Source organism: Salvelinus namaycush, chromosome 4 (genome assembly GCF_016432855.1).
Source record: "Salvelinus namaycush isolate Seneca chromosome 4, SaNama_1.0, whole genome shotgun sequence".
NCBI lineage: Eukaryota > Metazoa > Chordata > Actinopteri > Salmoniformes > Salmonidae > Salvelinus > Salvelinus namaycush.
Window position 1 is genome coordinate 47,034,384 of NC_052310.1, and position 13,123 is coordinate 47,047,506.

The 13,123-nt window shown below is 42.7% G+C and overlaps 1 protein-coding gene across 3 annotated transcripts in view; it reads left to right on the plus strand.

Annotated features, from left to right (window-relative positions):
* The window catches only part of LOC120046570 (protein FAM53B-like), a 45,990-nt gene extending 38,243 nt beyond the window's left edge, over positions 1–7,747 (plus strand). For all 3 annotated transcript variants that reach the window (XM_038991919.1, XM_038991918.1, XM_038991917.1), the window contains exon 5: positions 6,029–7,747. In XM_038991919.1, coding sequence (XP_038847847.1) covers positions 6,029–6,388 — 360 coding nt within the window. In that variant the 3' untranslated portion in view covers positions 6,389–7,747. The remainder of the gene's footprint in view (positions 1–6,028) is intronic.
* The last annotated feature ends 5,376 nt before the right edge of the window (positions 7,748–13,123 follow it).

The following is a 13,123-nucleotide window of genomic DNA, read 5'->3' on the forward strand; positions in this document are numbered from 1 at the left end:
ACCCTAGACCCACTTCAATTTGCATACCGTCCAAACAGATCCACAGATGACACAATCTCTATTGCACTCCACACTGCCCTTTCCCACATGGACAAAAGGAACACCTACGTGAGAATGCTATTCATTGACTGCAGCTCAGCGATCAACACCGTAGTACCCCCAGGTGGTGAGGGTAGGTAGCAACACATCTGCCACACTGAAACCTCAACACTGGAGCCCCTCAGGGGTGAGTGCTCAGTCCCCTCCTGTACTCCCTGTTCACCCACAACTGCATGGCCAGGCACGACTCCAACACCATCATTAAGTTTGCAGACGACACAACAGGCCTGATCACCGACAATGACGAGACAGCCTATAGGGAGGAGGTCAGAGACCTGGCTGGGTGGTGCCAGAATAACAACCTATCCCTTAACATAACCAAGACTAAGGAGATGATTGTGTACTACAGGAAAAGGAGGACCGAGCACGCTCCCATTCTCATCGACGGGGCTGTAGTGGAGCAGGTCGAGAGCTTCAAGTTCCTTGGTGTCCACATCAACAAACTAGAATGGTCCAAACACACCAAGACAGTCGTGAAGAGGACACGACTATTCCCCCTCAGGAAACTAAAGATTTGGCATGGGTCCTCAGATCCTCAAAAGCTTCCACAGCTGCAATATCGAGAGCATCCTGACTGGTTGCATCACTGCCTGGTATGGCAATTGCTCGGCCTCCGACCGCAAGGCACTACAGAGTGTAGTGCATATGGTCCAGTACATCACTGGGGCTAAGCTGCCTTCCATCCAGGACCTCTACACCAGGCGGTGTCAGAGGAAGGCCCTGAAAATTGTCAAAGACCCCAGCCACCCCAGTCATACAGTCTCTACTACCGCATGGCAAGCGGTACCGGAGTGCCAAGTCTAGGACAAAAAGGCTTCTCAACAGTTTTTACCCCCAAGCCATAAGACTCCTGAAGAGGTAATCAAATGGCTACCTGGACTATTTGCATTTTGTGCCATGCCCCCCCCAACCCCTCTCTTTACGCTGCTGCTACTCTCTGTTTATCATATATGCATAGTCACTTTAACTATACATTCATGTACACACTACCTCAATTGGCCCGACCAACCAGTGCCCCCGCACATTGGCTAACCGGGCTATCTGCATTGTGTCCTGCCACCCACCACCCGCCAACCCCTCTTTTACGCTACTGCTACTCTCTGTTTATCATATATGCATAGTCACTTTAACCATATGTACATACTACCTCAATCAGCCCGACTAACCGGTGCCTGTATATAGCTACTGTTATAGCCTCGCTACTGTTATTTTTCACTCTTTTTTATTGTTGTTTTTATTTCTTTACTTACCCATTGTTCACCTAATACCATTTTTGCACTGTTGGTTAGAGCCTGAAGTAAGCATTTCACTGTAAGTTCTACACCTGTTTGTATTCGGCGCACGTGACAAATAAACTTTGACTTGATTTGAACCGTTTAGAAATCACTTTTCGTACATAGTCCCCCCATTTTAGGGGACCAAAAGTATTGGGACAAATTCACATATGTGTATTAAAGTAGTCAGTACTTCGTCCCATATTCCTAGCACGCAATGATTACTTCAAGCTTGTGACTCTACAAATTGTTGGATGCATTTGCAGTTTGTACGAGTGTGCATACATCTCTGGGGGCAAGAGAAATTGCAGTGTAGAGAGAAGGTTATTTATTTCTCTCTAAATCTTCCCTGCTGGTGGAGGGCTAGCAGAGCGGAGTCTCATGAATGAATATCTTCTCATTGGCCTGGGTTCAGGCTCATGAAGTGACGGGGGTCACTTCTCCCATCCTCTCCATTCCTGGGGTGACAGGCATGGTGAGCATAGCTGAGCTGCAGCCCCTGTGGGGTTGTGGGAATACCTAAGTGGTCGGGTTGGTGTAGTGGCATGGGGCCCTGCTATGGCAGCAAACTGTGACACAAACACACACCCACATACACACACACGCAGGTAAATATGTTAGACTTGTAATAGTCTCTGTCTGTCTGCCTGCCAGTAATGGGTAAAGGTCCATTCTTTCCCCTCCTGTGTCTGCGTTTGTTCCAGGAGGTCCCTCTCTCTCCCATAACACACTGTCTCTCTGGGGGCATTTTATTATACCAGTACCTCCGTTTTTTATATGGGTCTAGGAAATACGCTCTGATCAAGAGCTTTAGCTGAGTGACTGCTATTTGTGTGTGTGTGTGTGTGTGTGTGTGTGTGTGTGTGTGTGTGTGTGTGTGTGTGTGTGTGTGTGTGTGTGTGTGTGTGTGTGTGTGTGTGTGTGTGTGTGTGTGTGTGTGTGTGTGTGTGGACGTGTTTAACTATTCTTGTGGGGACCAGAAGTCCCTACAAGAATAGTAAACGAACAAAAAGTTGACCAGCTGGGGACATTTTGTTAGTCCCCACAAGGTCAAATGCTATTTCTAGGGGGTTTAGGGTTAAGGTTAGAATTAGTGTTAGGGTTAGAATTAAGTTAAATATTAAGGTTAGGAGCTAGGGTTAGTTGTAGGGTTAGGGTTAGGAGCTAGGGTTAGGTTTAGGGTTACGATAAATTTTGGGTTAGGGTTAGGGTTAGGGTAAGAGTACGGGTTAGGGGTTAGGGAAAATAGGATTTTGAATGGAACTGAATTGTATGTCCCCACAAGGTTAGCTGTACAAGACTGTGTGTGTGTGTGTGTGTGTGTGTGTGTGTGTGTGTGTGTGTGTGTGTGTGTGTGTGTGTGTGTGTGTGTGCATTGTCTTCAGAAAGTATTCATACCTCTTGACGTATTCAACATTTTGTTGTGTTACAGCCTGAATTCAAAATGGATTTTTAGTCTCACCCATCTACACACACTACCCCATAACGACAAATTGAAAACATGTTTTTAGAAATGTTTATATCAGAAATATCTCTCTTGCATACGTTTTCACACCCCTGAGTCAATACATGTTAGAATCACCTTTGGCAGCGATTACAGCTGTGAGTCTTTCTTGGTAAGTCTCTAAGAGCGTTGCACACAATATTTGCACATTATTCTTTTTGAAATTCTTCCCAGCTCTGTCAAGTTGGTAGTTGATCATTGCTAGACAGCCATTTTCAAGTCTTGCCATAGATTTTCAAGCTGATTTAAGTCAAAACAGTAACTAGGTCAATCAGGAACATTTAATGTCGTCTTGGTAAGCAACAGTGTATTATTTGGCCTTGTTATTGTCCTGCTGAAAGGTGAATTTGATTCCCAGTGTCTGTAGGAAAGCATACTGAACCAGCTTTTCCTCTAGGATTTTGCCTGTGCTTAGCTATATTCCAGGTTCTTGTATCATTAAAAACTCCCTAGTCCTTGCCAATGATAAGCATACTCATAACATGATGCAGCCACCACCATGCTTGAAAATATGAAGAGTGGTACTCAGTGAAGTGTTGTGTTGGATTTGCCCCAAACATAACGCTTTGTATTCAGGACATAAATGTAATTTCTTTGCCACGTTTGTTGCAGTTTTACTTTAGTGCCTTATTCTGAACAGGCCTCCTTTTCACTCTGGCATTTATGTTAGTATTGTGGTGTATCTACAATGTTGTTGATCCATCCTCAGTTTTTTTCTATCACAGCCATCATACTCTGTAACTGTTTTAAAGTCACCTTTGGCGTCATGGTGAAATCCCTGAGCGGTTTCCTTCCTCTCCTACAATTGAGTTAGAAAGGACGCCTGTATCTTTGTAGTGACTGGGTGTATTGATACACCATCCAAAGTGTAATTAATAACTTCACCATGCTCTACGGGATAGTCAATGTCTGCTTTTTGTATTTGTACCCATCTACCAACAGGTGACCTTTGCAAGGCATTGGAAAACCTCCCTTGTCTTTATGGTTGAATCTGTGTTTGAGATTCACTGAAAAATCATTTTTAACACTATTATTGCACACAGAGTCCATGCAACTTATTATGTGACTTGTTAAGTAAAATTGTGCTCCTGAATTTATTTAGGCTTGCCATAATAAAGGGGTTTCTTTTCATTTTTCATTAATTTGTAAGTTTCTAAAAACATAATTCCACTTTGACATTATGGGGTATTGTGTGTAGGCTAGTGAAACAAAATATCAATTTAATACATTTTCAATTCAGGCTGTAACACAACAACATGTGGGAAAAGGCGGGTGCTCTAGAAAACAAAAGGTGGCTAAACTGCAGATTATTAAAACCCCTTTCCTCAAATCCTGGTCTTAGCCGAATATGATTTAATAAGAAGCATACTGTAGAGAATACCACCCCCCCCCCCCCCCCCCCCCCACACACACACTTTCTGCCTCTCCCTCATTCCCCCTCTCCTCTGTGTGTTATAATTAGAAGGGGGTACTACAAGGGTTGAAGAAAGAGGGAGAGGCCCTCAAAAATCCCCTTTCCACTCCATTGAGGTGACTACAGCAAAGCATTGGCCTTCAGTGGTCACCTGATATATTATTGGTGTACCAGAATGTGTCTAAATGTTAGCTTTGTGTATGTTTTAGCCACAGAATGTAAAGCTGACATTGCCAAAGATAGTAAACATGAAAGTTATATAAACCCAGCACTTTATATTTTTATTTGATTTCTCTCATAACGTAGTGTATTTGGGAGCCCCAAACCAAAACATGTACGTTTTGTAAAAGCATTTGGTTAAAGTCTCTACCAGTCCATTGTAACAGGAAGAAGTGAATGAGGGATTTGAGGAACATTAGAGTTGTCCATCATGTGTGCCGTGGGCTATAGAAACACACTCATCTCTATTCACCTCCATGCCTTCAACATCTGCTACTGGGAGAGAGGGACGCTTCACCCTTTCACTGCTGGAATGCCTCTGCTCTGGCTCTATTGTAAGGTTGAGGGAATGAATGGCTTGTTCCTCGCCATTCGTTCATTTTTGTAGAGCGCGTCCCTATTCTGATTATCAGCTGTTGTCAAACACACATGGCTGTGAAAATACGATTCTCTTCCTCAGTAGTGTGCAGTGAATTCTATTAGATGAAAAGTCTAAATGAGTATGAAATCCTGGCATTTAAAGCATACACATTTTTTGAAATTGCACATTATACTATAAAACGTTATATTTTTGCATAACCAAAAAGCCTACTGTTTAGAATGCAAATAAAGGTATTCAGACACTGCCAGTCTAACTAGCCCTCTCTCGCGCTTTCTCTCGCTTTCTCTCTCTCTCTCGCTTTCTCTCTCTCGTTAGTAAACACACACACGCACTCTCTTAAGCATACTTGTAGTTGTCACCCAAATAGCCTGATTTACACACCTTGCATGGGCACAGTGTGTTTGTCGTACACACACGTCTCTGAAAGGAGAGATCACACCTAGGTAAACCCAGAGCTGCTCCAGAGTAATCTCTCCTCTCCTGAGGGCTTGTGACGTCCATTTGCTGGGTGTTTGCTCATTAGCGCATGCACGGACACACACACACACACTATACATTTTCCCTTTTGTCCAACACACAATTATTTCTAAGTGTCAACTTGATGATGGGTGTGTGAGTTGGCCAGTACAGTTCAAGAAGCTAGGTCAAGCCAAACAAGCAGGAGGAATCATATATAGAACATTATATGTCTTCAGGAAAGCTTGCCATTTTGCCCGGTGTGTGTTTTTGTGCTTCATCCCCTCAGTGCAGCAGGACAGGGAGAGACATGGGGTTGGGAGGAAGAGGATACCTTTGTGGTTTGCAACTGATCTCACCATGTTGTCTTTCCACTGTGTTTCCTCTGACTGTGAACAGACTAACCAGGACATTAACACAACTAGCTCCCTGGTGGGAGGGCGAGTTCAGCTCCACCAGTGAAGCACGAGTCACACACCCACATGCCATAAAGACCTAGCTCTCAGGTTTCTCTGAACAACTCTCACAGAGTGTTACTGACGGGTTAATTAAGTTAGGTTGGTACATAGGTTGTGTGACCTGAATCAAGATTGAACAGTAAGACAACAATACTGTAAATGTGTTGTGTTATACCAATCAAAATTACCCTTTCTTTCCCTCTTATTTCTTCTCTCAAACAGAAACTCCAGACTTTCTACAGCTTGAGCTGCCCTGGGTTCTCTGGTCCGGACAGCTGTCAATCAAACATGCCCCCACCCTCCTCCGGGAGCTTGAGCCAATCGGAATCTTACTTCACCTGTGCGCCTGACCTAGGTGCTGAGACTCAACAGGAAGTGGATGAGGAGGAGGATGACTCTTCCTATGAGGAGCTGGACAGTGACTCTGCGTGTAGCCTGGACTCTAGGCCCTGGTCCCCATGCGGGGGAGGGGGGGAGAGAATGGGGGAGGGACACACCCTCTGGAAGGGTGAGTGTGGGACAGAGAAGGATATCTACCAGCTGGGGGGAGAGCTGGACATCGACCAGATCGAGAGGAACTGAACGGAACCTGAAGCCTTTGGATAAAGGATTGTCGTAACCTTTTGTGAATTTTGCAGAAAGGCGTAGAATTTAGAACTTCATGACCACGCGAAGGATGCCTTACGTATGATAGGGGGATATTGAGCGGATTGAAACGACCTTAGAGAGAGGAACTTCGCGAGTTGTTTTTGGAACATTACAAGGAAGTTTGCGAATACTGTGGGAGGCAAGGGATGTTGTACTGTATGTGATGTCAATGAAGGACAAAGCACGTGGAACTGTTGATAGAAAGTGTTGCATGTTAAACTTTGAGGTCCTGCGGGACAAACAGTTGTTTTGAACTGTCTCGTTGTCTTTCTGAATTTAAAGGCAGTTGCTTTCGCTTGGTGACGTGCAGCCTAACTCTGGAGTGGAGATCGAGGGATAGTCTTTAACACCTCCAAAAACTCCTCTCTCCTCTAAAATGGAGTACCTCCTTATACAACTGGACAGAACTAACGGTAAGGTTTTAGTACTGTAGCATTTGCAGCAGGAGTATGTTACAACTTCTGCTTTTCTCTACCAGACTAGGGGGACATGATGGCCTGAGAGAGAGGGATGAAGTAGAGCAGGAGAGAAACAATATGTTATTTTCATATATACCTCCCCTTGACCCTTTTCTTCAACTATTCTTACGGGAAGAATATCCCCTGCTGAATTCCAAGTTAACCCCTATACCACAGGTGTCAAACTCATTCCACGGGGGGCCGAGTGTCTGCGGGTTTTCGCTCCTCCCTTGTACTTGATTGATGAATTAACATCACTAATTAGTTAGGAACTCCCCACACCTGGTTGTCTAGGGCTTTATTGAAAGGAAAAACCAAAAACCTGCAGACACTAGGCCCTCCGTGGAATGAGTTTGACACCCCTGCCCTATACCATAGGCACTCCTGTAGATCTGAAAGAATGAAAGTACCAGTATTACTTTCCTTCTGATTGTCTGTGTGGAGTTTTCACTATATATGCTTACATCTATCCAAGTGTTTCAGGTCTTCAGGAGTGCCTAGGGGATAGGGGTCAATTTGGAATTCATAAAGTATTCACACATCATCGCTGAACGTAAATAAGCTTTAAGGGGTTTGGAAATACCTGCCGATTTGTTCGGTCAGATACATGTCTTTTTCACCTCAGAAATCCCTGCTCGAAACAAGCCTTTCTGACTTTTTATAGATTCTAATATGCAAAATGTATATTTGAAAAAACACAGAATTTTAAATCTTCAGTTCTAATATCAATGTATATTTTTCTAAATGTATGTTTTTATGATCTGTTTGTGAAGGATCGGGAATAAGAGACCTTACTTTAACAGGACAGACATGAAATAAAAACGCAAACTGCCGTGGTCATGTTGTTTCATTATTATCAGGGTGCCATTACACATGATGGTACAGCTTGACATTAAGCCTTCATGACATAGTGTGTGTTTACATAGATGTGCCTCTGATCTGATGTCCTCTAATTTGTTTATGAAGTCTTTGAACTGCCATTGACTTTGGCATATCATGCAACGTAAGCTGTTGATACCCTATGATGGATACAGTCAGTTAGGTAAACATCTGTGTGCTCTATGATGCTGTTACACAACCCACCGCCACCAAGCAAAATGGCAGGAAGTCTAGACACAGAATACCCCCGCAATGCCACTGACCTCTGAGACAAGAGGAAGTGATGTCACAGCCACCGGAATGCTTCTTCTCTCCTCAATTTAGTTGGAAGGCAGACGGACACGTCGCCAAGGTGGGGCTGTTTTGCCTGGAGATATCCTGTCATGTGTATGTAATGTCTGTCCATGTCTGAGGGAGTTAAAAGAACCTGCTGCCACAGTGAAGAAAAGAAGACTTCAAATTAGGTTCTAGATTTATGTCTACACTGTATTTTCTTCTGCCCCCGGGGTGCTTCATTGTTCTTAGTGGAGTGTAGTTTTCCCACAGTGGACTGATAGGGAGAAGTGTGCAGACCTGTTTGCAACGTCTCTCACAACAGGATGTTGCAACCAGCTGAATGCCCTATCCGAACTCTAACCCCAGTGGGGTGTTACCTTACCACATATACACACACACACACACACACACACACACACAGACAGACAAAGGCCTTTGAATGAATGCTGACTGTGCACTCTGTCAGTAAACAGAGAGAACTTGTAAACTGGTCTGAAAATATTGGGACTGCCTTTCTCGCATCTGTTAAGGGATGGGATGTACTCCCAACGACTCCATCTCCCCTCAGAGCTGTTGTCACAGCTGCCCACACAGTGCCAGAGGGGGATTACCGATTCAATCAAAGGATGGATGGATGCAGGGAGGTTTGAGGAGGGGTGAAATATTAAATGAAGGAAGTGGAGGCTGTCTTGGCTGTTGAAAGCAGCAAACCTCCAGTTCACAGCCCATTTCTCTCTTCAGCACAATGAGCCTGGAAACACAGCATCACGTTGCCACGGACAACACGTCAGTCGCTCGCTCAGACCCAAAGGTCACTGACCTCCCTCCACACACACATACACACTTCCTGTCAGACAGGAAGTAGCAGGCTGAGAGGAATAGATATTTAGAGTCTGAGGTAACACAAACACCCACTCACACGACTGGCCCAGGCCTATAAATAAGGGGCATTGTGTAGTAGAGGCTGTTAAATGTGGACATTAGTGAGAAAGAGGGAAATAGCAGTGTTACTCAAAGTCACAGATCCTGGGCTATATAGCCCCGATTACTTGTGTGAAAACACTGGTGATGTTTTAGGGGTAAGCAGAGATTTGACTTAGTCAGCAGAAAAGGCTTTCACCCTCACAACTACTGAGGAGTAGCATACGATGCATTCATTGTTTTGTAAAGGGTCATTTCAAGACAGATTCAAAGAGCATAGCCCAACCACTGCAATAAAGAATAAAGAAAATACATCTGGTCTTCCATGTTCAAAAAGTTTTCACACCCCTTAACTTTATTCATTTTTGTTTTGTTTATAGCATTCATTTAAAATGTATTAAATGTATATTTTGTGTCACTGGCCTAAGCACAATACCCCATAATGTCAAAGTGGAAGTATGTCTTTTGACATTTTTACAAATGAATTAAACATGAAAAGCTGAAATGTCTTGAGTCGATAAGTATTCAACCCCTTTTGTTATGGAAAGCCTAAATAAGTTCACGAGTACAAATTTGCTTAACAAGTCACATACTAAGTTGCATGGACTCACTCTGTGTGCTATAATAGTATTTAACTAGATTTTTGAATGACTACCTCATATCCCACACATACTGTACTCCACACATACAATTATCTGTAAGGTCCCTCAGTCGAGCAGTGAATTTCAAATACAGATTCAACCACAAAGACAACAGAGGTTTTCCAATGCCTCGCAAAGAAGGGCACATATTGGTAAATATATATATTTTTTAAAAGCAGACATTGAATATCCCTTTGAGCATGGTGAAGTTATTAATACAATTTTGGATGGTGTGTCAATACACCCAGTCATACAAAGTTACAGGCGTCCTTCCTTACTCAGTTGCCGGAGAGGAAGGAAATCACTCAGGAATTTCACCATGAGGCCAAAGTTGACTTTAAAACAGTTTCATAGTTTGACGGCTGTGATAAGAGAAAACTGAGGGTGGATCAACAACATCTTTACTCTACAATACTAACGTAAATGACAGAGTGAAAAGAAGGAAGCTTGTACAGAATAAAAATATTCCAAAACATGCATCCTGTTTTCAATAAGGCACTAATGTAATGTAAAACTGCAACAAATTTAACAAAGACATTTACTTTATATTCTGAATACAAAGCATTATGTTATGGGAAAATCCAACACAAAATGTCACTGAATACCACTCTCCATATTTTCAAGCATGGTGATGGTTGCATCATGTTATTGGTCTGCTTGTCATCAGCAAGGACTAGGGAGTTTTTTAGGATACAAATAAATGGAATATAGCTAAGCACCGGCAAAATCCTAGATGAAAACCTGGTTCATTCTGCTTTCCACCAGACACTGGGAGACAAATTCACTTTTCAGCAGGACAATAACCTAAAACACAACACCAAATATACACCGGAGTTGCTTACCAAGACGACATTGAATGTTCCTGAGTGGCCTAATTACAGTTTTAACTTAAATTGTCTTGAAAATGTATGGCAAGACTTGAAAATGGCTGTCTAGCAATGTCCAACAACCAACTTGACAGAGCTTGAAAAATGTAAAAAAGAATAATGTGCAAATATTGTACAATCCCTATGTGCAAAGCTCTTAGAGACTTACCCAGAAAGACTCACAGCTATAATTGCTGCCAAAGGTGATTGTAACATGTTTTGACATAGGGGTGTGCATACTTATGTAAATTAGTACCTCATAACTACATCATACTGCATCATGACCAGGGCTTTAAATTCACTGAATGTCATGTCCTGTACCTTTCTCACTCAGTGGGTCATATTAGTCTCCACTGTGTAATGGGTGAGCATCAAATAAAATAAAATAAAATTTTATTGGTCACATACACATTGTTAGCAGATGCGAGTGTAGCGAAATGCTTGCGCTTCTAGTTCCGACAGTGCATTAATATTTAACAAGTCATCTAACAAATTCACAACAACTACCTTATACACACAATGTAAGGGGGTGGAATAAGAATATGTACATATAAATATATGGATGTGTGTTGGCCGTGCGGCACAGGCAAAAATCAATAGATGTATATACATATGAGAAGTAATGTAGGATATGTAAACATTATTAAAGTGGCATTATTTAAAGTGACTAGTGATACCATTATTAAATCCATTTATTAAAGTGGCCAGTGATTTGAGTCTGTATGTTGGCAGCAGCCTCTCTATGTCAGTGATAGCTGTTTAACAGTCTGATGGCCTTGAGATAGAAGCTGCTTTTCAGTCTCTTGGTCCCAGCTTTGATGCACCTGTACTGACCTCGCCTTCTGGATGATAGCGGGGTGAACAGGCAGTGGCTTGGGTGGTTGTTGTCCTTGATGATCTTTTTTGGCCTTCCTGTGACATCGGGTGCTGTAGGTGTCCTGGAGGGCAGGTAGTTTGCATAGACACCTATCTGTGTCTGACAGGTGGCCAGTGTTATGTCACTGATTAACTATACCTCTCCACTCAAAGGTCAATGGGATCTGGCACCACAGCCCTACAGTTTGTCACCATGGTTTCTGCTAAGCCTTTCTCTCTATCTATTAATCTTAATATATTTTATCTCCCTCATAAGGACAGAATCTATGGATTTATGTGGTAGTGCTGTCACGCCCTGGCCTTAGTATTCTTTGTTTTCTTAATTATTTTAGTTAGGTCAGGGTGTGACATGGGGAATGTATGTGTTTTTTGTAGTGTCTAGGGTGGTTGTAAGGTTTAGGGGGTTTATTAGAGTAGTTGGGTTTATGTTTAGTATAGAAGTCTAGCTGTGTCTATGGTTGAGTGTATGTTTCTAGGTATGTCTATGGTTGCCTGAGTGGCTCTCAATCAGAGACAGATGTCTTTCATTTGTCTCTGATTGGGAGCCATATTTAAGGCAGCCATAGGCATCATGCATTTGTGGGTAATTTGTGGGTTATACGTTTGTAGCCTGTGTGTGCACTACGTTCATAGCTTCACGGTCGTTTGTTTGTTTTGTTAGTTTTTTTGTAAGAGTGTTTCTTTTCGTGTTACGTCTTCGTCATCAATATTAAAAGGAAGATGTATTTCTCACACGCTGCGCCTTGGTCCAATCTCTCTTATCAAGACGATCGTGACAAGTGCCTTATACAGTTACACGGACCATTTGTATTTCCCTTCAAGTTGGCAAGGTAGACTAGTGGTTAGAGCGTGGCGAGTAACCGAAAGGTCACTGGTTCAAGCTGACAAAGTGAAATGTCTGTAGATGTGCCCTTGAGCAAGGCACTTAACACACTTAACGCCAAGCTGTACCAACTGAGCCACATGGGAGGAGTTGGGATATGCTCTACCAACTGAGCCTCAGGAGGTGTTGGGACATGCAAAAATATATATAATACACACTTGTACATGTGTGAAATAGGACAAAAATAAGAACCCACCAAATTTGTATTATTGTCTTTACTTTTTATTGTATCAACACCACATTTAACCAATTCATATACTTGCCTGTCATTGTCTTTGCTTAACCATGACCTAAAACGTGGCATTCAAACATTTCAGCTAGCTCTCAGTGGGTCATATAAACATTGTAATTATTGTACACTGAACAAAAATATAAACGCAACATGCAACAATTTCTAAGATTTTACTGAGTTACAGTTCATAAAAGGAAATCAGTCAATTTAAATAAATAAATTACGCTTTAATCTATGGATTTCACATGACTGGCAATACAGATATGCATCTGTTGGTTACAGATACCTTAAAAAATGCAGGGGCATGGATCAGAAAACCAGTCAGTATGTGGTGTGACCACCATTTGCCTCATGCAGTGTGACACATCTCCATCGCATAGAGTTGATCAGCCAGTGGATTGTGGCCTGTGGAATGTTGTCCCACTCCTCTTCAATGGCTGTGTGAAGTTGCTGGATATTGGCGGGAATTGGAACACACTGTCGTAGATGTCGATCCAGAGCATTCCAAACATGCTCAATGGGTGACATGTCTGGTGAGTATGCAGGCCATGGAAGAACTGGGACATTTTCAGCTTCCAGGAATCGTGTACAGATCCTTGTTACATGGGGCTGTACATTATCATGCTGAAACATGAGG